This window comes from Hesperophylax consimilis, chromosome 5 (assembly GCF_061612785.1).
Source record: "Hesperophylax consimilis isolate HC1 chromosome 5, BYU_Hcon_1.0, whole genome shotgun sequence".
NCBI classification, from domain to species: domain Eukaryota; kingdom Metazoa; phylum Arthropoda; class Insecta; order Trichoptera; family Limnephilidae; genus Hesperophylax; species Hesperophylax consimilis.
The window spans coordinates 27,590,284-27,616,273 of record NC_142840.1 but is presented as its reverse complement, the minus strand read 5'-3'; the positions used below and the strand labels follow the sequence as shown (position 1 = coordinate 27,616,273).

Below are 25,990 nucleotides of genomic sequence, written 5' to 3'. Positions count from 1 at the left end.
TCGAAGTAACTCTAATTTTCTTAAGCTGAGTTCCCATCTTATCTATTTCATTGAGTCTATGAAATAGATCAGCGAAAGGCTTGGGATATAATGCCATGTAGAAATAGAAGTTGAATCGACTTTCATTCGATAAAATAGATCGTAGAATAGATGAGGTTGCGAACCCGGCATCACGTGTTTCCTGGTAGAACTCAAAATACCATCCTTGTGACAACTCAAATTGAGACGGTTTATCGGTATGTTTTCCCCATTTCCTTTCCCTCACCACTACCTTCAACCTCACAATATACCTCAATCGGGGATGCCGTAATCTCACCGGCTCCAGATGGTTTTGAGCAGTTGGAAATCTTGTGCTGTATTCACATTAAAAAAAATGTAGAATGTATATTGGTGATTTTTTTAGCAAAATATAATTTTGCAATAATTGATCAATAAATTTTAACACAATGTGTTTTTTTTTACAGAAACCTACTCGTTGTAATGCTTTCGTTTATTATTTAAAAAAATAATACTGTGTTATTTCTTCTTTATTTATTATTCACCCAGCAGAGATGATCAATCATTTGCTAACCACTCTCTTCTCCTTTCGCAGGATGTGCGCGATGTTTCTGTCGGAGGTTGCCAGTTTCGTGGCTGCCATGTTGTTTGCAGTGCACCCTGTACATACTGAAGCGGTAAGTTAAATTATAATATTCATGTTTGTACCCATCCTGTTGGTGACAAGGAGCTTCTAGGAAAAAGTTTATTATGCTTGCTGAAAAGAATCTACTGTGTTTGTTTTTGTTGTGTTCCCACAAAAAGTTCTCCAACTCGTCGTGGAAGGAGATTATAAATAATTGATTCTTTGTGATAAATCAGGGATCTATTAATAATTCGCGTAATACAATGAGGACTCGATAGTCGACCTAACTAGAAGCTGGTTAATTTGACATCTGGGACAGTAAGTTTGTCTGGGAGCATTCTCACTGGCCCTGGCGACTACCGGCCACTAGCTACCATCTTACGGACTTCCAAAAAGTTCTGAAAACATTCTCTAACAAATTTATATTTAATATTTACTGCAGACTTTGTCTAGTGTAATTAACGCTGTACCACATTTCATAGCCTGGTGGAGATAATACAATTTAATTATTTTTGATTAAATAGTGGTGTTTACAAAGCTTTTTATTTGTATTAATTAAAATGACGCAACATTTTGCAATTATTATACAATGACTTTACTTTTACAGTAATTATTAGTCTTCAGAGTTTAATGGATATCTTTAAAAGAACCATAGGTACTTCTAGTGGAAATGATAAAGTGTGCGGGAACAGATTTCATGAGAGTTCACCGTTTAAGAAATTCGTTTTATAGTAAGATGACGTCACACGTAATTTTATATGGGTTTTTACATATAAATATAAAGAGTAGAAAGGTATAAGTAAATTGAAATATGGAGATGGCCTCTGGCAATGCTGTTTATCTCAGTGATCCTTTACCCAAGAAAAGTTTTCCATATTGTTTTCTAACACACAGGGGTAAGAACATTTTCAATTTTATTATCATGGATATTTTCTAAACCCCTGGATTCCTTTTCTGAGTATTTCTTTTCATTGTTCTTTTTTCTGAACATGACTGAAAAAGATTTTTTTGAATTGGAAAAAAAGCAATTTTTGCTTTCTTAAAACATTGAGGTATTTCAAGTATACGCCACACCGCCCGGAGGCTGTGGAACTAATGCATCCGCGTTTTATAAATTTGTTTATGAAGCGAGTGGAAATGGGGAGATTTGTGGATAAGGTAGTCTCGATTATATATTTGTATGTTCAAACATCTGCAATTTTTTTTCTGTATAAATTTACTAACCTACCTCAAGACATTTGTATGGTATACAAATTACTTTACTTTACTAAAATACTACATAAAATACTCTATAACTTTTATAAAGTGCTCAAACTTCAGTAGGTGATTCTAAATGCTAGTAGAAGTAAAAAAGATGAATAAATTTTTCGCATTTCCAATTTTTTTCCACAAAAATTTATTTTCCATAGAAGAAATAGCTTTTACTATACAAAAAATTAAAAAAAATTACCCGAAAACTATCTTAAAACGTTGGAATTCCAAAAAAGTTTTTATTTCTTTTTTACTTGTACTATCATGTAGAATGACCTCCCGAAGTTTGTGCACTTTACCCCCGACATCTTGTATAATATGTATACACATGTTATGTTCTACTTTTGTATATTTATATAAATTATATATACTTTACATTTTTATGCTTATCAAATTTACGATATTATTATCCTCGATCACGTCTATCACTTCCACTCCGTCCTGCAGAGAACCTTCTTCGATAGCTGCTTGACGCTCTCGTTCCGCTGCGACTTCCATGGCGACTAACGCGCATTTCTCCCACTCCCTTGACACTAACACATTTTTTATGAACAATTTTTGGGACATCGGGGGTATGTTAGCAGCCGTCAAAAGCTCGGACAGTTGAGCAAACCCAATTCCTGCAGGAGTCATCCCCGATACTGCTGCTACATTGATGTCCATGGTATGTTTAGGTTTTGGGTCACATGTGTTGACTGTAAATTTGGCGCGACGCATGTTACATTGAAACAGTATTTTACACATAACGCCAAATCTTTTCTCAGATATGACAATAAGGTTTCCAAATCCGCATCCATAAGGAGGATAGTCCGATATGGATTTCAATTGGTCAATAAAATAAAAAAATGTCGGCGATACGGCTTTCTTGTCCTGCTTCGGCTGTATCATTTTTATCCAACCTAGAAAAGCAAAATCAGCGTTAAAAATGGACATGGATTTATGAAAAAAATACATTGATTTGAATGCCAATATAAAACTATTATAAACTTTTGAATGTTTGTATTACTGATGATTATTTTTTTTCTTATGAAGCAGATATTCTTTTTTCCCATGAAGCAGATAGTTTGTAGATTAATAATTCATCTCTTCAGAACATATCTTTTATCGATAGTAAAATAACAAACATTAGTAAAATAGATCACTATAACATACCTTTTGTCAATGCATTGCGAAAGACCACTTCGGTCGATAAGTTTCTTGTTGTTGCCTTTTCCGATTGTTCGTGGAAGTTAGAAAAAAATAAAATCATTTATTTTAACTGCACTTCAAGAAGTGACCTTTTATAACAGTAAAGGGCTCAAATGATTTTATTATTACCTCCGTGCTTTAACATCTTTACAAGACTCTGGCAAAACATTCTGTAGCGGAGTATAGATTTCACATCACAAACATAATTAAAGAGTTTATTGAAAATAGAAAACCTAGGTACGGTTAGTCAAAATACGTACAAAAAAGTTAATTCTGGGTAGAAATTGTACAGTTGAAATTCAGGACAGGTTCACTCCCTCCTCAAAAAGACCCTCTACCCAGAATGCTCAAAGATGAAATAGGCTTTGAGGGAAATTATTTTCTTCAGGGCCTCCTTCCGACATCAAAAAATAACATCACTGAATTAAATTAAATTCCCCACAGTTTCAGAACTTTCAATAGCTGTTTTCGCTCGCACGTTCGTTATTTTTCTGGCGTGCACGTTCGAGTATTATTATTTGAAATAGATGGCTCATATTTTATTATTACATATTATATTATATTTCGGACATCGTTGCAGTGTCAATCATTAGAGCAGATGTGAAGTGACGTGTGTGTTTTTGTACGTAGAAAGTTAATTCACAAATAAATCACGATCATATAGGTATTCCTCAACAAGAAAACTAAATTAATAAAAACTTACCCCGTAATTTCTAATGCATTGGAATTAGTTTTATTTCCCAAAGTACGTATTCTGAAAAAAATAAAATAATAACTTTTTACTACACAATACATAAATAAAAATATGAATTACTAATTTTTATAATAAATTATGGTTTATAATAAATATAAGCTTATAAATCAAATATTGTATTTTTTCTTATATCCTATTAGCTTCCATCATGCGTTGAACCCTTTGGAGATATAATGTTTTCTTTGAAATACTAGATTTCGTTCGTGTATTTCCCATCTTTGAAAAAACAATATTTATCTGATATACTTTACACGCGTAAAATTATCTTTATAGGTTCAAATATTTGCACGTAATCGCACGTCTGTAGATCATAGAACGTTGAACGACACGTCTGCTCACAAAGCCCTCGAGCTGGCGAATGAAGTTTTTCAAAAGATAGGTTAATCTTCATGTCGGAGCGAGCGCGCTATAATAAATATGATTTAAAAGCAATAGGTGCAAGCGACAATTGTTAAAATATTTAATTAAACACGTCTTATTTACAATAGAGCTAAAATTTCTTTATAAACACTTTAAGTAGCATTTAAAGAAGCAATTTGAATTTTTTCATACGTATAACTTGTAATATAACAGAAACAAACGTGTAAATATTAATTTTTGGAGCATACTTTGCTATTTTTTTCTATCGAGGGAATTTTATGTAATTAACGTTTCGGCAAGTTTATTTCTAAAAATCTTCAGAAAATATCTTGAAAAATAGCATATATATTTTTTTAAACTTAGAAACTTAAAGTGTTCAATGGAAATATGATACAAATCCGTAGAAAATCGGAATTCCGGCCCTTAATTCACACAATAATTGAAACGACAACGCCCTCGTTTTGGTTTATTGATTGCGTATTATTCCCTTGTCCAAAATATTATGGTATTACAAAACCCGCAAATAATTTGTATTTGGTACTTGAAAGCATGTTGAACACTGAACGCCTCAGACGAACAAATTATAATTTCTTACATTTTTATCCAGTGCTTTTGTTTAGATAATAATTATCTTCCACATGTTTAGGTCACTTTTTTATATTTTTTTTAACTTTGTTGCATAATTATTTCAAACCAAAACGAATGGCTTTAAAACTTCTAGGAATAAGTTCAGATTTATTATACTGTCAGAGATTTATTTTTTCCTTTAGTCTCTCAAAGAGGTCTTTGTCTAGATTTCAGCTGGTATTTTTTCTGAGAAAATAATTATTTGTCATGTCATTGTTTTTTTGTTGATAAAATATTCTTTTTCCTCTCGTGCGAAAATAACTTTCCCTTGAACCCAATATTCTAAGTTAGGTATCTGATTGGCTACATTTTTAAATCTTTAATCTTCAATTTACTGATTACATTCGCAAATTCGGACGAAGTTTTTCCTTAAAAATGAGAACACCCTCACAAATTATCCGCCATACCGCAGAGAGGTTCGTGATTTAGTACGCCCGTGCTGCGGTACAATATCTAGGCCGGGATTAACCCACATCGGCCAGAATCCTTAATGCTATTTGAGTGTGCCTCCCTCTTACCGTTCTATTACCATATCACATGTTTTCCGTTTATTTATTGGAGAACCTCCCTTTGCTTTGATGTTTTTCGTCATTTTTAATTCCTTTGCGTCTCTTAAATGAATATCCAAGTACTAACCTAATATCTACCGACCTACAATGAATTTAGGTACAACTTACAACGTGCCCTTTACACGTGGTAATGAATTTCAGGATGTAAAAATATATATGTAATACCTTGTGAGGTATTCCTACATGGTAAAATCTCGAACTTTCCCACCACGTTCGTATTTTATTGGGTTCGATTTTTATAGCCCCGATACCTGAGTTCAAATTATATCCAAAGCACATATTCGGGAAGCACAAAACATTGATAGAATATTCTCCTGCAAACATTATATATTTTATGATTCTTGTAGTATGTCCTGCCGCGATTTATGCTTTTAACTCAAGGCATTAAAATACAAAAGTCGTCAAGTATCAATAGACTTCTATTATCTTTTTTTCACTAGCTAGTTACTTTATATCCAATCAATTTTACACAATTTCGATACCTACTACTGTTTTCGCGAGTACTTTTCAGTTCTACGCTTTTATTTTATTCTTAGAACCGCAAGGGTTAGTTTAATCAAGTAAAGGTAAGGGATTTAGTCCTCGAATATCAACATATAAAAAGTTGCTTGGAAATGTAATCTTATTCGCTTGTATCCCAGTAGCCTCCCACTGTTGCTTATCGTCATCGATCTACCTTTAATTAATATTATTTGGATCATATTCTCGACTTAATGTTATTGACTTTAGTACTTTGAACTCGAACTGAGTTATTGTGATAGTAGACTGATTCGATTCCTGTCAAAACACTCGATTGATTTCGCCGAGTTTCCGGTGATGGAAGGTTGTTCATTGTGATATTCGTAAACATGGCAGGTCCCGTGTTGAATGTAAATAATAATGTATGTTAACTTTCAGGTTTATGTGTCCAAATGGTTTCCATGGGATTCAGTTTATCAAAATTGTCATATGCAACTGCGTATGCTTTGTTGATTGAGTAAAGATAAATATAAATTGAGTTCGGATAACATCAAATTCTTTAATGTAAATAAATAGATTGTTCTTGAGGAGACAGCTTTATGGAGCAAAAATTTTGCCGTCCTAATTCATCAATAGTGAAAATGAACACTATTGGATATCGCTGTGATGATTTTATATATATATATTTTATATATACGCTATATAAAATATATATTTTATATATACGATGAGCTATGGCGGCTTAAGCCGGTGGCCAGTAGTCAGAGCTGTCGACCGGAAATCGAAAGGACACGGGTTCAAGTCCCGTTGGCGTCATGTATCTTTTATCAGGAGACTTTTCAATGTGGATGAGTGTTTCAAGCTAATAATTATTGCTTATAAAAATAATTGTTAACTTTGTGATATGCATAAAAAATCTTGTCTTAAACATTGGTTTACAAAAAAAAATAATAATTAATGATTTCATAAGACTACAAGACGATAGTTTTACGTATATCAGTCTATTAAAGGTAGTTAGTTACCTGTTATCTTCAAGAAAATTTACTATTTTTAATAGTGTTCACTTTTACTATCCTATCATCATTTAATTTCGAAAAAAAATAGTATTTTTTTTTAATACAGCTATATTACACAGCAGCTTCATAACTCACAATGGAATGAAACTTTGGGGACTGAAACGGTTGCGTTTACCTAAAAAATTTTGATTTAAAAATGTATATGAAATATAATATTATCGGTAGTTACTACGCCAAAGCTCACCATTATTGCTGCGTTCGAAAACACGTAGGAATGAATGGTAATGATTTATCACATTACTCCTGATATTTCTGATAAATGAGTTTTTAATGTGTCGCCTTGTTTTAAATGTTTATAAAACGTTTACAAGCTATTCATGAAATTTCATACATTCTGTAAACCGTTTTTACCCTTCAACGCCGCCGCCGGCGAGCTTTAAAGGGTTAAACGACAAGATTAATTGTATGTCCAAGTGCCATTCAGTGTTTGAATCACGTTTCCGTCGGTAAATCTGTCCATACACGTCCCGTACCTAGCGCGGCACAATGTCGCTCGATTTATTCATTCCCGCATCAAAAAAGCTCCAATCGGAGTAAGCCCGAACCGAAAGCCCTCAATACCGGAACCGCGCAACGTAATCGGCTTGCAACAGATGGCGCTACTGCCGCTGCCGTCGGGCGGATTTCTCCTTTGAATTGGACGCAATTTGGCCCGGACTGCCGGCCATACATCGCTCCTGCAGGACCGGACTCACCGGACCTGGCAATATTACCTTTTACAACTCTACATACAGAAGCGCGATTGGACCATGCCGTGTATAATTTATTCCCCTGTATCATTTAATTAATAACTAACAATATAAGAGATTTTTCTTTGTCTTTCTCTAAATTCCTTTGAACAGAACATAAATAAGTTAAATAAATTGAACAAAAGTTTAACAAATAAATAAGTATGATGGTCGTGTGTGATGAAGGTATGACAGAGACATTCGTGTGTGAAGGAGATAGCATGATTATGCTGACGTATAAATGGGCGTGTCTGTTTTAAATAACAGTACAAATTCTACCCGCAAGAGCCTTTTATTTTACAACTCATTAAATGTCAATTTAAAATCAAAATAAGATTGAGCTCAGCACTACAAATGGGCGATTAATACAATAAGTAGATATAGAATAGAGAATGCTATAGTTTTCGTATGACTTGCGTTAAAATGATTAGTTGGATTAAGAGTATAAAATATAAAATTGTGATCGGGAAGTAGTAAGATCGGGAAAATAGGCCGCCTGTTAAATACATTTCAATCCGGCCCTTGAATAACCGCTTTTGTAATGTTAACAGTCCGATAGCATTCTCCTTGTGATGATTCTTGAGGCCTCTCACTTCGCAACTCTATGACATTAAGGATGGGTTGTTTCATAGAATTGAACAAGTCATCAAATTTAAACGTTCATTTTCGGATTCTGTGAAAGTCATATTCAAGTTTTGTTATTATATCATTATAGGCTAGTTGCTTGACAGAACTGAATTAGTAACATAACTTGAAAAATCTTTCACAGAACTTAAAAATTAACTTTAAAATTTGAAAAATTGTTCAAATTCTCTGAAATAACTCGTGCTAAATGACGTTGATATTTGACAAAAATCTATTTGTTTGTGGGTATTACTCCGGCCCTGTCCACAGTTCTTATTATTTACCATTGCACGGCTGAGTTTACGGTTGATTTGCCTATTCAAGAGCCCGCTACCGGCGCGGTCGCCCGGGCCACGCGGTACGGGACACCGGACAGGGTAAGCTAGGTTCGACACGCTGAATACCTTGAATATAACACGTCCCTAGCTCTCGCATGCAGTCAGCGTAGGCAGCGTGTTCTTATCGAGCCAGCGGTAGTGGCCGAAGTCAGCTGAAGTCAGTTGAAGTGGGAATTACCAAGTCACTTGAGAATAAACCTGCCTCGTAATACAAATATCAGTTTTACATTTTTGATTACTGTATTAATATTTTTTTACATTAATATGTCATATAATGATGCTGACTTCTCCCATTCCCGAGGCTGAAATTAGAGAAAACGTACCGTATATATATTTAGAAACTATTGCATGGTGTAGATTTTCGGTTTTGAGAAGCATTTTACCTATATTATTTAATATTGTCAAGATATTAATTTAGTTATGTCAATTTCAGTATTTATTTTAACTTTCTGTTAATATTACATATATATACTTATTAGGCATTGCGTGCTTTTGGATTCCCATATCCTCTTAGATTATTTGTATACTTTTGAAGCTATCCTATAGAGTTTTAAAGTTTTTGCAACGTTGACTTTTCGAAGTTTCTGTATTTCGAAGTTTAAACGGAACGCGTGAGGGATGACGAATGAAGGTGTAATATATATGTTGCATGAAAGAAACTACCTTCTTAAGAATAAATGGCCGCCACGTAAAATCAGTACGCTAGAGTTAACATGGATTAACTTTTTATCCTACTCCCCTGATTAATGAAATGAACATAAACTTTATTTAGCACTTATTAATTTTATGTTAATTAAATCAGAGTATGACTTACTCGTTCTCAGCTCAAATAGTAAACTGCTGACGAATTTCCCACCCACACTCCGCTGAAAACAACCCTTGTGACAGGCGTCATGAAAGATTCAGTCTGGCAACACTCAAAAGCTTGTGTTTCAGAGAAAGCTACTGAAATTTCTGCCAACAGATGGATCATTGAAATAATATTTTTAAATATTTCATACAATTTTTAGTTTGAATAAAATTCTGTTCCTATTTTATTGCATAAATTTTATTATCGTTTCAATATTAGGTACATGAAATTTAGTCGCTCGACATTTTTATACTATAAATTGGATCTATTGTTTTTCTTTACTGTAGTCATCCTCAAATTTCATCGCTCTCTTTAAAAAAAAACTTTTTTTCCATTAATTACTTACTACTCTGCTTTCATTTTTGCCTCTGCTTTCAAATCCGTCAGCCACCAATAAATAAATAGACAGCTGCCCAAATGATGAAACGGAGATGTAGAATAATTAGTTTCGAAGCTATATTATTATTAGTTTTATGTCATTGTATCTTTTTTATTATATTATTCTTATTTGTTTTAAGTTACCACCATAATACGGGCATTTGTCTAGCTTGGGTTATTTTTAATAATACAAATAATTATTCAAGTGTATGTTTATTTTATTTTTATTTTTTTAGTATATATTACACACTTTACAAATATAAGGCAAAAAAGTCCTGACAAACTGCTTTTTAGCAGTTTGTCTAACGGGTTAATTAAAGTAGATACATGATTGAAACTGATCAGAAAGCTCAAGATTGTCAAGGAATCTGTAAAATAAACTCTATGGAGTTTTAGAGCTTCGTGATTATATTACGGAAATTAAATATACACCTACCTTAAGTTCTTATAATGTTAACAAGTCAAGGCTCGCTTTGTTTTTACAGCCGGTCTTAATGGACGTTTTTTTGTTCCACAGTTTTAATGAAATATTGCTTCTAGGGTATTAATTTATTGTTTTTCTGTACCTAATAACGTGTTATTTGTAGATACCATCAACTACGTGTACGTATTGTAATGAAAGTACTAGTAATAATAAAGTATATTTAGGAGCGTAAGAATTTTTCCTTAAAACATTAATTAGAGTCGCTGTTACGTGTAACTAACTATAAAGCCGCTGCGTACCAAAACGTGTATAGGGTGTTCTTTTGACAAAATTTATAAATATGGCATCGTTGGCGAGTTTTAGTGAGACATGCAAACATGTTTTATTGCTCTCTCTTCGCTCGAAAAATCCTCATGTTTCCCACTCACTACTCTACATCATTCACGTTTTTCTTCATGGTACAACCATCACCATTGAAATAAGCAGCCCACGATACGACTTCCCTCTCAAATAACCACCTTCAAGGTGCAATTATCACGGCACTTTCTGTTAAATTACAGCTTAATGCTTCACACTCATAACACCTAACCTATTTCCTTTTCTCACACCACCACATCTATTTTCTACTTCAAGACAAGAAAAATCTGAACATCCACTACCTTCATAGAGTTGCATATCTCCAACTTTTTTTCATTTATCTGAGAAGAAATTCAATAACACCTGTCAAACCAATTCTTATGCAAATACGTGAATTTTTATATCCCATTGTGAATGAAATAAATACATTTTTTTATTTGTAGTATCTTAATGTAGTTTATGTTCAAATGTACGTTAGTTCTTATGGAGGAATTGCTTTTGATCTGAAAATTACTTTCCAGCGATAAATAAATAAAAAAAATTGTATTATTTTCTTCATTTATTTTTACTGTGTATTTTGATTCATATTTATTTTCTACTATATGACTATAATGATACAGGGATGAGCCTAGTATGGTAGTTCAGAGAACTCGAATAAATAGAAATTGTTGTTGAAAAAAAATTTCAATAAATAAACAAAAAGAAACATACTGTAATCCATCCTAAACGGGCCTTACACTGTAACCTCGCCATATATTGTAACTTTAATATGATATTCGTGTCACATCACAGCCTACGCGCGAACAAGCAGTCCTTGTTTGGAGAAATTCAGGCAATTAAATTTTGTTAAAGTACCTACTCGTTTCTTCCCCGGGTGACGTCACTCGGCGGCCTAATGGTGTGTTCGCATCCCCGAAACATCGCTAATAGTGACGCGTTACGCGCACACTCAACAATGTGTGATTTACACTCATTTCGCGTTCGGCTAACTTGTCTCATCATTTTAAGCATGCACAATTTTCCGGATGTGGAAATTAATTCCGCCGAAAAGTTGGGAAGTTTTCGGCTGAACGCGTTCGCAAATGATGGGGGATGTTAAAGAACGAATTTGCGTCACTTTAAAAGAAAATTAATGCAAACAATTTTTTTTGGCATTACAAGTGTGTGGTCAAATAATTTTGAGCAATTATATCCTACTACTAGCTACCCATGAAGATCTACGGGACATTACTTAACTTGTCAATATGGAAACTGAGAAATTTTCTTTCTGGGAATCGATAAAATATTACTAATAGCCTAATAAAATTTATACATACGTTACGACTTGTCTCGATTTGAAAATTCTCTTTTTATATTTGGTAATTTACTAAACATACCTACATCAGTTCCAATTCTCAAATAGCATGTACATATACAAAAAAACACTATTCAATAAACTTTGTTCTTTGTTGTTGGAATATTTCACATAATCCACGCATCATCATTCGCAATTGATATGTTTAATGTTTGTCGCATTGTTTTGTCTTTTAAACCTTTTCGGTTCGAAGAAGTTTTATGAAGGAGTTTTAGTTTCCTTGGAAATAATTTAATAACACAGTTCTGGCTCAGGGGGTAGGGGTAAGGGTCGGTCGGTCGGTTGGTTAGTTGGTTTGGGGGGCGGCCCTGCCGCCCTTCCGCCCAGCCCGCCCCTCGCACATGTTTTACGGCGGAGGTCGAAAGTCACGCCACGCGTCGTTAGGCGGGGAGTTATCGTGATAATTGCCCTCACAGGTGGATGCTCGCGAGGGCTGAACGGACGAAACTAATAATGGAATTTCATTTGAATTTGTGGTCAGAATGCAACGCTGTATTGATTGATACCTTGACACATAATCCTTAGAAAAATTTTGTATTTTTTTCGTAAGTAAGCGTTTTTGTAAGAAAGTACAAGTTTAATTATGCTCGACTTTGCCAAAGATTTGTATTGAATAATTTCGAATAATAATGCGACAGTTGCTAAATTAAAACTCGTTCATAAGGACGTGTTGTTTCTCAGAATTTGAACAATTCATCAAATTTCGAAGTTAATATTCAAATTCTGTGAAAGTTCTATTGAAGTTCTGTTAATATTTCACCATGGGCCGATTGTTTCAAAGAACTCGGATAAAAACATATTGAATAGGACTCTCACAAACCTTAATTATTAACTTTGAAATTTGATGAATTCTTCAAATTCTGTGAAACAACCCGTCCTTACTCATTTATAAAAAGTGGTTAAAACTTCCAAATGTTTTAATCCATAAAAATGTCGTATTCGAATTAAAATGATTGCGGTAATGTATACATAATATCATGTCTTATGTTTAACCACTTACATTTATATCACATTTACCGAATATGTAATATAATTATTTTTTACTTTATCACTACAATGTACTAACTACAGCATATAATAGTATAATACATTTACCTATCATATTATTAATTGCTTATAAATTACTAGAATAATGTCCTGTACACTCTTCTTCCAAACACAAACTAATGCTTCCATGGAAGAGTAGTATTCAAACCTCATAATATGTAGAAACCAAATGTAAATACTATTTTATGTATAATTACCTTATTTCTTTAATAATTTTTTTTTTTTTAAATCTGTTAATTCCCGATAGATAGTACAATGTTAAAGTCATGAAGTCCACCTAAGCTAACACAACCGTTTGAAAATTTCCCAGGATTGTATTGGAAATCTTGTACAGGAAATGGAACCAAAACCATTGAAGAACATTATTATTTTTTTTAAGTATGAGAGCGCCTTAATTTTATCTATACCATTATTATATGATATAATCTTCCACCTTTAGACAATTTTTCTGGTATATTGGCTTTTTAATGGCGTAACATTAATTATTTAGTTTTTTTAATAAGTGAGGATGCTGATGTACATAAAATAACAGGGTAAAAATTAGAAACAAATCAGTACCTTTTTACAATACTTTGTATGTTGGAAACAATTCTAGCTTCGAAGCCTCCCTCCCCCACCCCCTCCCCACCACCCTCCAACCCTATCCGTGCCGTATGCCGTGATCCTGGGCAGTTTCTTAGGGATTATGTGCCGGCCACATTATCCGTTGCGCACAACCTTCCCTTCCGATAGAGATTGTTTACCGCGTGCAGCGTGCCGTATACACTGTGCACGCTGATCCCGAAAACAAAACTACCTACATTAAAACTGATAATTTGGCGTATTCGGGTCAATTAAGAGCCAAAAATTCATTGGTAAAATTCATCTAAATTTCTGTCCGTAAAAATCCCAGAATTGAACTTATTTAACCATGTTATTTATGTATACAGCAGAACTTGTATATGAATAAACATGATTTTTTTATTGAATTATAATATTAAGAAATATATAAAAATATTGAATATTGGTTTACTTCGACCTGTAAAGATGCAAAACAAAACTTGCGTTATCACTTGTCTTAGAGGTATGAGTACAAAAATACCTATACAATAAATTCACTATTTTAGTTGATTCATTAATTTCAGAGATTTTCGCTATCCTTGTTGACAAAGTGAAGATGATTAATATTAAAACAAAGAAAACATCTCCTTGATATCATCCTTCTTTGTTAGAAAATAATTTTAATCTAAACTTTCTACGTATTTTAATTTCCAAAAATTTTAACTATTTTAACAGCTTCTTCTGTTTGTTAATCGACAATTTAAAAAATGATTGCTTTCTTAATTTTTTCATCCTGCCTTGATGAAAATTCCTTTAAAATAAATTTTAAATTTTACACTTTTGCGCATAGTTTTCGAATTAAAACAGGACTGCGGCGGTGGGATGATAGCTTGGCGCTATAGAACCCCGGGGATGCTAGTTATTCCATTTTTTGTGTGCCATAAATTACATGTTGTTTATTGCAATAAACGAACCGTTATTATAATTCCAACAGCAAAACAAAGTGAATGGGTTAAACCCTAATGCTTTGATGATGTGTGAAACAATGCAGAACTGTGAGGTTTTTCTTTATTTTGTTGTATATAGTCCCTGTTCCGGTAGAAAATGTTTTTCTAGCAAAAGTTTTTTTTGTCATGAAAACCCCTGTCCTTAAGCGAGAATGCACACAAAAGGTACACTTTTTAATTATATTAAGTCATCCACTCCCTTTTGAATTCCGTGCATGAAAGAGTTCCGTAACAATACAGCGGCATTTCAGAAGTTTAAAGTTCGCCGGAGTCTTTAATACTTCCCGGGTCAAGTGAGGAGAATGGAAAGGTGTTTATATCGTCCCCGAATAATTAATACACTTTTCTCCTAACTTCCCTCATGAAGGAGCCCGATATAATTCTCATTCGCGACTTCCCCGGAATGGAGATTAAAACCTTTTTGTATTTATTAAGAGTATTAATTCAAGATTTATTACTGTAGTTATCAGACAACCTCGAGCCGAGTTATACTTTGTTTTTGCTTTCTACATTGTTCGAATAAAGTTTATCATTGAATTCAATTTCTCAGAATAAGCAATAGTTGTACAATTCTCCATTAAATTTGTTAATACGCTTCGAGAAATGCTTCTGCCGCCTCTCTTGTCCATTTTAAAGCTCATTAATGTTTTCCGCGGGTTGGAAACTTTCCAATGTTTCTTATTTCTGAAAATATTTACTTTGTTTTTGCGGTTGAAAAGCATTATTTGAAAATTAAAAATGCTGCTGGAATTACTGAACTTGCTCCTTACTCTTACCTCCTACTGTCTGCCACTTGCTTACTCGAAGTTCTAAGTTCTTAGAATGACATATAGATTGTTTAGAGTGTCACGGTTTCAGAGCTAACAGAATGTTGCTGCTTAAGACAGCCAGATTTGTAATTATCTCTTAGATTTTTTTCATTATTCGATAAATAAAATATTTATTGGGTACTTCACCAAGAATAATAATATATGTTATTTTGCATTGTTTGATAGTATAATATATAATAGATTAAGATTCCCTAGTCTGTATTATTATGACAATTATACTAGGGTTTCAGGCTACAATATTGTTATAAATAGATTACACATCTTTGGTAACTCTTATGCTCTTATGTAACGTTAGATGATGTTTTTAATTTTCCGTCTCTTGAAGTGTAAATCTTTAGCAATGCATACTACGAGTATAATGAAGTCACTGCACAATAGTTTTTGTTTCTTTTTCATTTCTTTAGTTTACTTTATACGAATGTGTATTCTTTTTTTTAATTTTTTTTTTGTTTATTTACATAATCCTTTTTTTTATTTCTTTTTTCATCTGTATTTTACTATGACTGTCAACAACTACCGTGATATCTCACAAAAGCGGCGCTATACAAATTGTCCAATAAATAAATAAATAAATGTATATAAATTGTACATGTGCCGTTTATTCTTAATCAATAAATACATATGTTTATCCTTATTGCTAACACTTTGCTACCCCTTCAATATCTTACCTTTCTCTTCTATTCGTGAACCCAATAAATCCTCGCTTAATCGGGTGAACGAGGCACGCCAACCGTCTATCTCCGTTATAATTCATTCCCTCCTTCACTTGCCAACTAACACGTACTCTACCCTTAGTCTACACGAACATACAACTGTACTGTATCGTGTACACTTTACACTTATATAGTATAACGGTGACAATAGGTATATTCCCGAAAGAATCACCTAATCTCGTCGTACCGAACCTGAAATTTGAAAATCGGTTTTCTGGTCTAATATTCTAAACATGCAGGGTTATTTTGGGGTTGGAACCTCTGCCCTCCGCTGTCAGCGAATGGTTATTAAACCGAAATAGGTGGAAATATCACACTTAAATTGAGTACTTCTCAATAGAGTTGTTTTACTCTTATTCTGGTGTCGTCTACTATCAGGGGCTGGCCATCATCAGTACAATCTTTACTCTGCATGCTATCGCCCGAAGCAACTCAGTTGAACTTAAATCTTGGTTTTAACCAACTCCAAATACTTTTTTTTTAAATCTTATTTAATAATTAAGTCCACATCGGACGATTTTTTCCTCAATTTCCATCTTGTGAAAATCTATAAGTATTTAAGGGTAAACTTAAAAGAATTAATCAACTGCACGGTCGTAGGTTGCTAATTTAATTATTTTATAAGAAAAAAACACTTTTTGCAAGATGTGGGGCTGACATACTTGCGCTATACTCTCGTGGCTTGACCTATTTCAGCACACAACTCGCCTTACATTTCCATAGAGAATGTATGACGAGCTTTGGCGAGCGATAATGTGAAATAGGCCAAAGCATGAGTATATATTGTGGTCTGACAGGCATAACGCTTTTAAATGTTAAGATTAAATATTCTTTGCGTCCGTACACACGCAATATGAATAAATAGTTTTATTTTTCCGCATACAAACTCAATTCATAAGAAAGGCATACAAATACAACATTGGATTGAATCACCAATGCAATATTGTATTAGTATCCCTTTCTTGAAAGAATTGAATTTTTATATGAAAATCATTACCTTTCATGTTCATGTCACGTATGTACGGGCGCAAACATAGGTACATAGACTTTTTTCAGTAAAGAAGATCTAGCCTTAAGGCGAAGCTTAATGCTAAATCACTATTTTGATTAATCTTTATAACGAATTGGTGTACATTATGAATTCCAAAAAATATGCTTTAGATAAATTGAAGGTTTTTCTATCGAAAAGCTTTGCTTGAGTATAATACAAATAAAAACAAATTACTCAATAAAAACTATAAATGTAAACTACTAAAAAAAAAAATTCCAATAGAAATGTATGAACGCGTAAAGGAAACAACTTTAAAAAATATATTATTATAGCTAAGATTATCTGTGACAGTTTCACTTGATTAAATTTTTTGCTTTCTTATAAAATTATTTACAAAATAAATAAAAAAACAGTTTTTCGCTTGAAATCGAACGTTTCTAGACTCCGTTTGTCACCAATAGATAGATACCACTTCTACCACTATTTCTATAAAATATGTATTTTTGTAAAAAAAAATAAAAATAAATAAATAAATGAAAAATAAATTGTTAGATTATTTTATGAAAAATTGAAGCCAATACTAAATAAATATTTATATTTTTGAAACTGCTAAATTAGTGGTAGAATTCAATTGTAATGATTTAAGTCATTGTTTTCTTGTTGAAATCATTATAATACTTAATTTGACAATGGCATATGGTGAGTTTTTCCTGTTAGTGGGCAAGCAAGAATCATGTGACGCCTTTTTTCAACATGTCCGCCTTTTATAAGATTTCTTTTATGAATTTGGAACGCCACGCCAGGATCATGTAAACTTTATGCCAGCAAATTAATTTGTCTCTGTTTTAAATTACTTGCTACAAATAATATTCTCATCTTTATACCATCAATCATCAATAAATATTGAATATTTTCTTAGGGTTCATTTTTTCGAAATTTTCGGCTTTTTAGACAAAAACGCTTTTTGTTAAAGTTTTGTAGCCGAATAGATTTATTATTCAACGATTTTGTATAAAAAAACACGTCGTGAAATGAAATCTTCTTCCTGAAAGAGTTATCTTGAGACGCTTGTTCCAAACTGAAAATTTGTGTCTTATTATTGTAATAATATTTGACAAATCAAAATATTTCACCTATATAATATGTCTCGACGCCATCTAATTGGGGATTCAGCACTAACTAAGGCTTTCCTACAAAATATTTAAAAATAAAGTTGGTCGTTTTCATGTGAAAAAATGTAATAAGCAATAATTATTATTGTTGCATTAATAATACATGTTAAATTATTTGGCGGTTTTGAAATAAGCCGACGTAGCATAATGGTTAGTACAGCTGACCGGCAGTCGGAAGGCTACGGGTTCGATTCCCGTCGGCGGCATTTATCTTTTTTCGGAATATTTTTTCAATTTGGATGGATATTTTAGTCGAATAATTATTGCTTATAATATTTTTTTTATTTCGGAATATCCCTAAAATCGAAAGAAAGGTCCCATCACGGTCCCATCCTCAGATCAAACCTCACGGCTTAACTATTTATGTAATACGCTGGGCAATTAATAATTTAGAAGCAGATGCTTCGTTAAATTACGCGCGTTGTTTCGGTTTGCTGAAATTAAACCGTAGTTAAACGTAACAGATTGTAAAATAACGACATCTTTCACCGACGTTTCTGTTGATAATTTCGTTTTGGTGCCGTAAAATTCACCTGTCGCCAAAAGCTTAAAAGTTCGTGATGTAATATTTAAGTATGTTTGGATGTTTTCTCCTTCATTAGTTGTAACTTACCTACACATTTTAAACATTGAAAATTTAATTATTCAATTTTCCAACCCATCAATGTAATAAATCACTGAACAACAAAATAATACTAATAAATCAGAGAAATAAAATAAAAATAAAGTTCTCAACTGGCAATCGAACACAGGATCTCCGCTGAGACCGTTTTTTTTCTGTTTCGTACACTTTTTAATATTTCGTTTAGATTTATTATTATTATCTTCTTCTTTGATGATATATTACATTTATTTATTTTTTATGTTTTTTTTATTTATTTTATAAAATACAATATTATTATTTAAATTTACATAATAAGAGCATATATTTCAAATTATAATTAAAGGTGTTTACCTTTATGAGAGTCTAACACTCGTGTGTAAAGGGAGACACATTTATTATTATTTCTATACATACATTACAGTGTCTACCAAAGATTAACATTTTTATATAATATAATATATTGTAAGACCTTATAAGGTTGTTCCAATAAAAATTGAATTTGCATTTGAACTTGTAGTAAAAATCAATAGGTATCCCATATAAAAAATCGGATATGTTTATCCAAGGCACTAAATTCGACGACCTCCATTGTTGAGGGGTAAGGCTCTCGACTAGAAATCCTAAGGTCGCGGGTCAACTCCTGGCGTGCGCAAGTAAATTTTATTTGATGAATTTGTTCTATTTCACGATTTATTCATTAAAAATAATATGTTCCAGAGTGGAAGATATTCTCTGTATCGCCCTGGTGTACGAACACCATTCAGAATTGAAACGTTTGATGTTGTTTAGTGACGAGATCTGAATAGCCGGGTACTCTCCTAACTTCCTCTTTCCCATCTCCTTCCCCTCCCCATATCATACACTCATTGGGGATGCCATTTCTCTCTGGCTCCAGACGGTTGGGAGCAGTTGGAACTCTTGTGCGGTATTCATTTTTTTAAACTAGTTTATACATCAATTCTTTAGAACTTTGTGATTACTCGAAAAGATAGCTGTCAAAATTATGGGGGAAGATGTTCCAAGATAATTTTGTCGAGTGGTTAGAGACGTGGCCCGGTTAATCAGAGACCCTGGGTTCGATTCTCAGTTATCTTTATATTTTTTTCTGTTTCTTGTTCTGTTTCATGAAATGATAATAAATATTTTTCTAAAATAAAATCGACAAAAAAAGTCGAAAATGTATACATGTAGGTACCTTGATAGCAAAAGTAATTAGTAAATATTATTAAGTAGGTAATCGAATAGTAAACGCAATTATTATTATTGTAAAATTCTCAAAAGTATTTCATTTTATATCTAGTTCAAAAAACAATATTGTATTATATCAATTTAATATAACTTATTTCTCACTAACATTACTGTTATGCAAATGCGTGTGTAATTCAAATTTAAACTAACGACTCTTGGTCATATCAGCCTCGACAAACATACTCTACCACTGTTCAAACATCTTCAATCAAATGACACGAACTTCTCAAATTCGGCTTGTGCAAATATCACGAATACGTCCTTCCTTCAGCAGTTAGCATTTCATTTAATATGACTCCAGAAATCTCTGTTTATTAACAATTAGTTAACAAAGAATCATTATCACTTCCATTTATATTTATTCTATTTCTTCTGAAAGCTAAATCGTCAAATCTTCCCTTGTGTTAGTCTGATACCCCTCACACTTCCACCCGGTGCAGAGAAATGTACGTACACGGAGAAAACGTACTAATGAAAATATTGTGAATTGTTAAAAATCTGGTCGAATTATCCGTTTTTCTGTTAAAAACGGGACTGGAAACCTATAACGAATGATTGGACTAATTTCATAACAAACCATCAATAAATCACGAAAATGTTATGAGGAAGTCGTGTTTTTAAAAATAGTAATATTGTCGCATCTCGTCCATAATATTTATTCGGACAAGGCCACCTGCGTTAACACGTGTTCATATATATTCTGAATGACTAATATTTTATTAGAAAATGGTCATGCAGTCACATTTTTAACAGTATTTAATTTTTCTCCGTGTAGAAGTAGTAGGTACTTATTACACGGTAAAATTATTTTTATTTCACAATCCAACGTATTTCACGAAAACTGTAGAAATGATTTCAACCTTTTTGATTGAATATCAAAGTAGATAACCTTTTTTTCAGAATTGGGATGAAATAAAGGTTAGGTACGACGTTTGGTTTGACATTGTGTCTCTCTGTTCATCTAATTTCTACGAATCAAGAACTTTTTAAATGTTTTATTATGCGAACACTGGACTTTGAACTTCGGTATTGATACGTATTATATTTTGAGATATTCAAAATTGATTTCGAAATTTTTACGGCCAAAAATATTATGTAACATCACTTATCTGCCCCGACGATGGACAATGTAACGTTGTCCGAAACGAAAGAAGGAGGAGCGCAAAACACCCCAAAAATATACCACTTTAATATTCAAAAAAATTTAATAACGTTAAAGTGCGTGAAACAAATATTTTTTTTATTTTTTATTTCTGTAGTCACTGATCATTTAAATGTTACCAAATCAATGTCGGTTTAATTGTATTTTTATGGCTTGAGCTCGGTTGTTTGTTTTTAATTTGTTTAGCTTCCGAGTCTTCGGTGTTGCCAGAAAAGTTGTTTAAGGCATTTAGAGAAACCCGCAACTAAATAGTACGTGCTTTGGTAATTCAAATTAGCACTGCTTGTTGGATATCCAAAAACATCAGATGTTGGATAGATTCAATCTTTGGACAAATTAGAAGTCTATTTAGAACGGACCACCAAGGTAATGTGGGTATCACTGGACAGATAATCTCTAGAAGTGTGAAAACTTACCGATTTCAATTTTTAAACTAGTGTAGCCAAATTACATAATATTTTTTGACTCTTAGGTCTCAGACATTATGAAAGTATTGATTATCTGCTCAAGAAAGATTTTCTAATGCGAAAATTTCGCCAAAAGTAGGTGTAAATTAAACTTACTTTGGGTACGAATAGGCCTGCAAAACACTTCTATCGCTTTATTTATTCTTGAATATAGGTAGGTATGTATATTTCACGGCTTAAAGGTAATCCGGTTAGGGGAGGATGGACGTAAACTAGGCGAAAGTTGGCGGTAATTTAGACATAATACATTCATCACTCCCATCGAACTTTGGCACCTCCGCACTGTGGGTGGGTACCTTATCGGTGCGGCCCACCTGCCCGCCTCTTCCTGCCCCCTGCCCACCTGTGTAACTCGTTACCCCGCTAATGGCGAGATGCGCCCGACAGATACCTGTGAGATAGCTGACGTGTGCTGTCACTTCCTGTTATTTACATCGAAAGTGACTTAACCTTTCCTCGTCAATTTTCCGCCGCCGACTTTGTGAAGGGAGCCTGGTTGGGTTGACTGTTTACGTTGCGAACAAAGCACATCGATCATAATAATAAATTATTCAGCAAGCTCATACTTACGCGTTCAGTAATAACCCTTTTCAATATTTAAAACCAATCAAATAAAGTTATCTTGATGGTTTTCTTAATTGAAACAGGAAAAACTAGATTAACCCTCTTTAAATCTACTTAATACGAAATTCATAAAATGACCGTTTCTTTCCAACTTTTAGGCGTAACCACATATTGGAATTAGTTCCTCTTTTGATCGCCTGTATGGATAAGTGCTTCAAAATATACTGGTGTCTATGTGCTTATCAAACTGCATGATTAGAGAAAAAGTCACACTTTTTATCATATTTCTATATCTTTTTTTATGTCAATGGTTCTAACTTTAGACATTTCAACGTCACTCCCCTAACCTTCTTGAATTGTATCCAAATATTGATTTTCAAAAAAAAATAAAAGGTTGTCTGAATATAAAAGGTGAAAGACTTCTTTATCAGATATCACCCTGTCACGCTTTATAGAATTATTATATGGTATTATTATGTTTTTTTTGCCCTGAAAATGTGTTGGCATTTCATTGTTACGTTTGAAAATAACAGAATTAGTTGATTGAAGCTTGTAGTCTTGAAAACCTTTTAAAGGGAAGCACGCAGTCCTCGTAGGCTCACGCAGAGCTTGTAGAAACTGGAAACAGAAATCGCCTTTTTTTCATCGCAGTTAAAATGTTTTACATATTTATAACCCGCCACAACAGCCATTTCCGACAATATCAACATATTTTTGATATAAACATAAGTAACTACACTTGCTGACATTATTTGTTCACTATTGTTCTTCAAACGTTTCACAACTTCGAACGTGGACTTGAGTTTTGGACTTGGAGTTTTTGACTTCTGACTTTTTAATCTTTTGGCCGCCGTTCCTCACAATTGCTCCCCTGTCGGTACTAGGTACCAGGTGTACTAAATCTCGATTCGGTTGGGCGACGTTGAGAGGCGACTTAAAGAAGGAGCTGTGTGAAGAGGTTTATTAAAAAAGAAAAACTAATATCTATAGCGCGTTTTATAATATACAATAGCCTTTTTTTTCAGCCGTCTTTTTCGTGGTTGCACTGGTGCTCAGGGTATCAAGGCTGCTAGTTGATGAAATCAGGTTCTATTTAAATATCTGTAAAATAGCTTAATCAAACGAACAACCCTCTTTTGTGCAGAGTCAAGCAGGTTAATTAAATATTGTATGGAGGTGGTGGCGGTCAGTGGCCTTGTGAGTAGAACGCTCGATGATCAGTTGGACGAGCTTGTACGATACTTAAAAAAAGAAAAAAAATTATTATTCATACTACATTCTCAACCTATAAATGTGGCTAAGTAGCCATCGCAGGTACATTGTAATATTTTACTATATTTATTCATGTTATCCTTCTTGTCATGGATATTATGGACACCTATAAATGTGGCTTATAAGCCATTACAGGTACATTGTTTATTTGGTTGTCAGTGAATTGTTATTGTTGTCAACAACTATACATGTACTGCCCAACTATGCAATGTATAGCTTGAATAACTATGTAGTTGTATATCGTTTTTTAAGGCGATGCCATACGTAGTAATGCAAAATCATGTGTTTTTGGTTTGTAAATTTGGTCGCCTAGAAATGTTTCAGATGCTCTAATTAAATACTGCGAGTAGAATACATCTTGGCCTTTGAAATAATAGAGTATTTTTTAGATAAGTCTTTTTACAAGCCCACAAAAAAATAATGTAAAGCCCTATGAAAACTGCTTTAAAGTTCAAAATCTCCTACTTACGAACCCATTTTCGGTTGCGATTTTATTGTATAATGTGGCAAATTAAGTTATTTATAAAATGATCGAAAAAAATATATTTATGCCTGAACATCCAAAAAATAAAATAAAAGGCACTTTTTGGCCATGTTTTTTTCTTGCACAAATCAAAACAGGCGAATGGTGTTAATCGGGAATTTAAACCTTAACGCTATCTACGTAAGGGTTTTTATTGATAGCGGCTCAATTTAAAATATTACACGACGTAGTGCATCGCCTTAATACTTAATTGTGAAGCTGCTCATCTCGACGCAGGACTGCCCTAGTGAGATGAGTGCCTTATGTTTTTGTTTATGTGCTTTGGAGAATTAATAAATAAATAAATACTACAGCGGATAATTGACTTAACCCAAAACTTATTCTCAACGTGTTTTAAAGGGTATTTTAATTGGTATAATGTCCCTTTTCACAATGGTTAAAACCTGTATCTAAGATTCATGAAACTTGACACTTAAGATTAGCTTATTGGATCTAATAATATATTCGCTTGTTATATATCAATTTGTTTTGCATTTTCTCACCCTTGCCGTTTTGGGTGTACACTGTGCGTATGGACCTGCCTATTGCCCACTGTGTTCAAATACCATTACATTTACAGGCTTACGATTTAGATATCAGCAGTCAAAAATAAACAGCGCCCTCGCTGAATTGAGGTCCTACCCCTAAATTTCCATTTTCATTACTTCGTCCGCCGTAGACTCGCTATAAATATAATTTTACAGCTTCGTTTTCTCTTATTAGGAAATGTTAACCCTTTTAACCCTAACCATTTTTAATTCTCCGCATTCATTAAAAGACCTACGCGTTTATTAAATAATGTAAAAATAGTGTACGTTAAAGAACACTATAATAAAATGTTTAAAACTGTTGTGATGTTCATTTTTAACAGCTCTTGCTTTGCGTGAGTTTGTTTTTCTTATTAAACAATTAAAAAAATTGATGCACACTTATAGCGTATTATCTAATTTAAGTAGTTAAATGTATATTATAAAGTTTCATGCTTCAAGCTCGTGGAAATGACTTGCAATGATGACCAGGAAATTTCAGAAAAAGTTTTCAAATTTCATGTTTGTTTACCTTAGACTTCCGGCATCGCCCGAGTTTTTCAAAATCTTTTTTTTTTATAACTGAACAATTATTGTGGAATATGAACCAAGAAATATGGCGTCATGAATTAGTTCTCAAGGGCTATAAATTAGGACCGCTCCTCTTTTCTATTTTTATTAAAAAAATCACAGAAATTATACTGCATTGCTGGTCACTTCTTTTCGATGATGACCTAAAAATATTCTTGGAAATACAATCCTTAAAAAACTGCATTCCATTCCAATCTGACATTGATATCCTGAGTAAAGGAATCTGATTGAGTTCAATGTTTCTTAATGGCGTGTCATACGTTGTATTGTAGGTATACTATGAACGCTCGTATTTTAAATCGTTTCACCACTATGTAAGATCTTGGTATCGTGTTTGCTGGTAGGCTCACATTTCATGTTCATATTTTAATGATGTGTAGTAGTAGTTAATTGATATTGCTGGGTTTCGTCTTACGCACTGCGAGTAATTAGATACATCCGGGTTCTCATAATACTGTACCACGCAAAGGTTAGGAATAGGCTTGAGAGTGCGTTGGTGGTTTGTAGCCACCAATTAAATCATATTTGACCAGGTGACGTGTTTCCCTCATGTTGGTTCAGAAGAAATTTCTCTACCTGGGTGATTATGACTACTACCTATGGCTCTATCCTACTGACTTTCTCTTGGATGTGCTTGAAATTAACCATCTATGGGTCAGAAGGGATGTGCATATTACTTCGAATTTCTACAGACTGATTCGTGGATGGTTCGAAAACCCGACCGTCATGGAAAGCATTAATTTCTATGTTCTCTATGGTTATATCCGTCGCCG

The 25,990-nt window shown here is 33.3% G+C and overlaps 1 protein-coding gene across 2 annotated transcripts in view; it reads left to right on the top strand.

The window, feature by feature from the left end:
• LOC149423727 (protein O-mannosyl-transferase Tmtc3-like) overlaps nucleotides 1-25,990 on the top strand; it is a 347,668-nt gene that overhangs the window by 132,028 nt on the left and 189,650 nt on the right. For both annotated transcript variants that reach the window (XM_089631781.1, XM_089631780.1), the window contains exon 3: nucleotides 593-674. In XM_089631781.1, coding sequence (XP_089487907.1) covers nucleotides 593-674 — 82 coding nt within the window. The remainder of the gene's footprint in view (nucleotides 1-592; nucleotides 675-25,990) is intronic.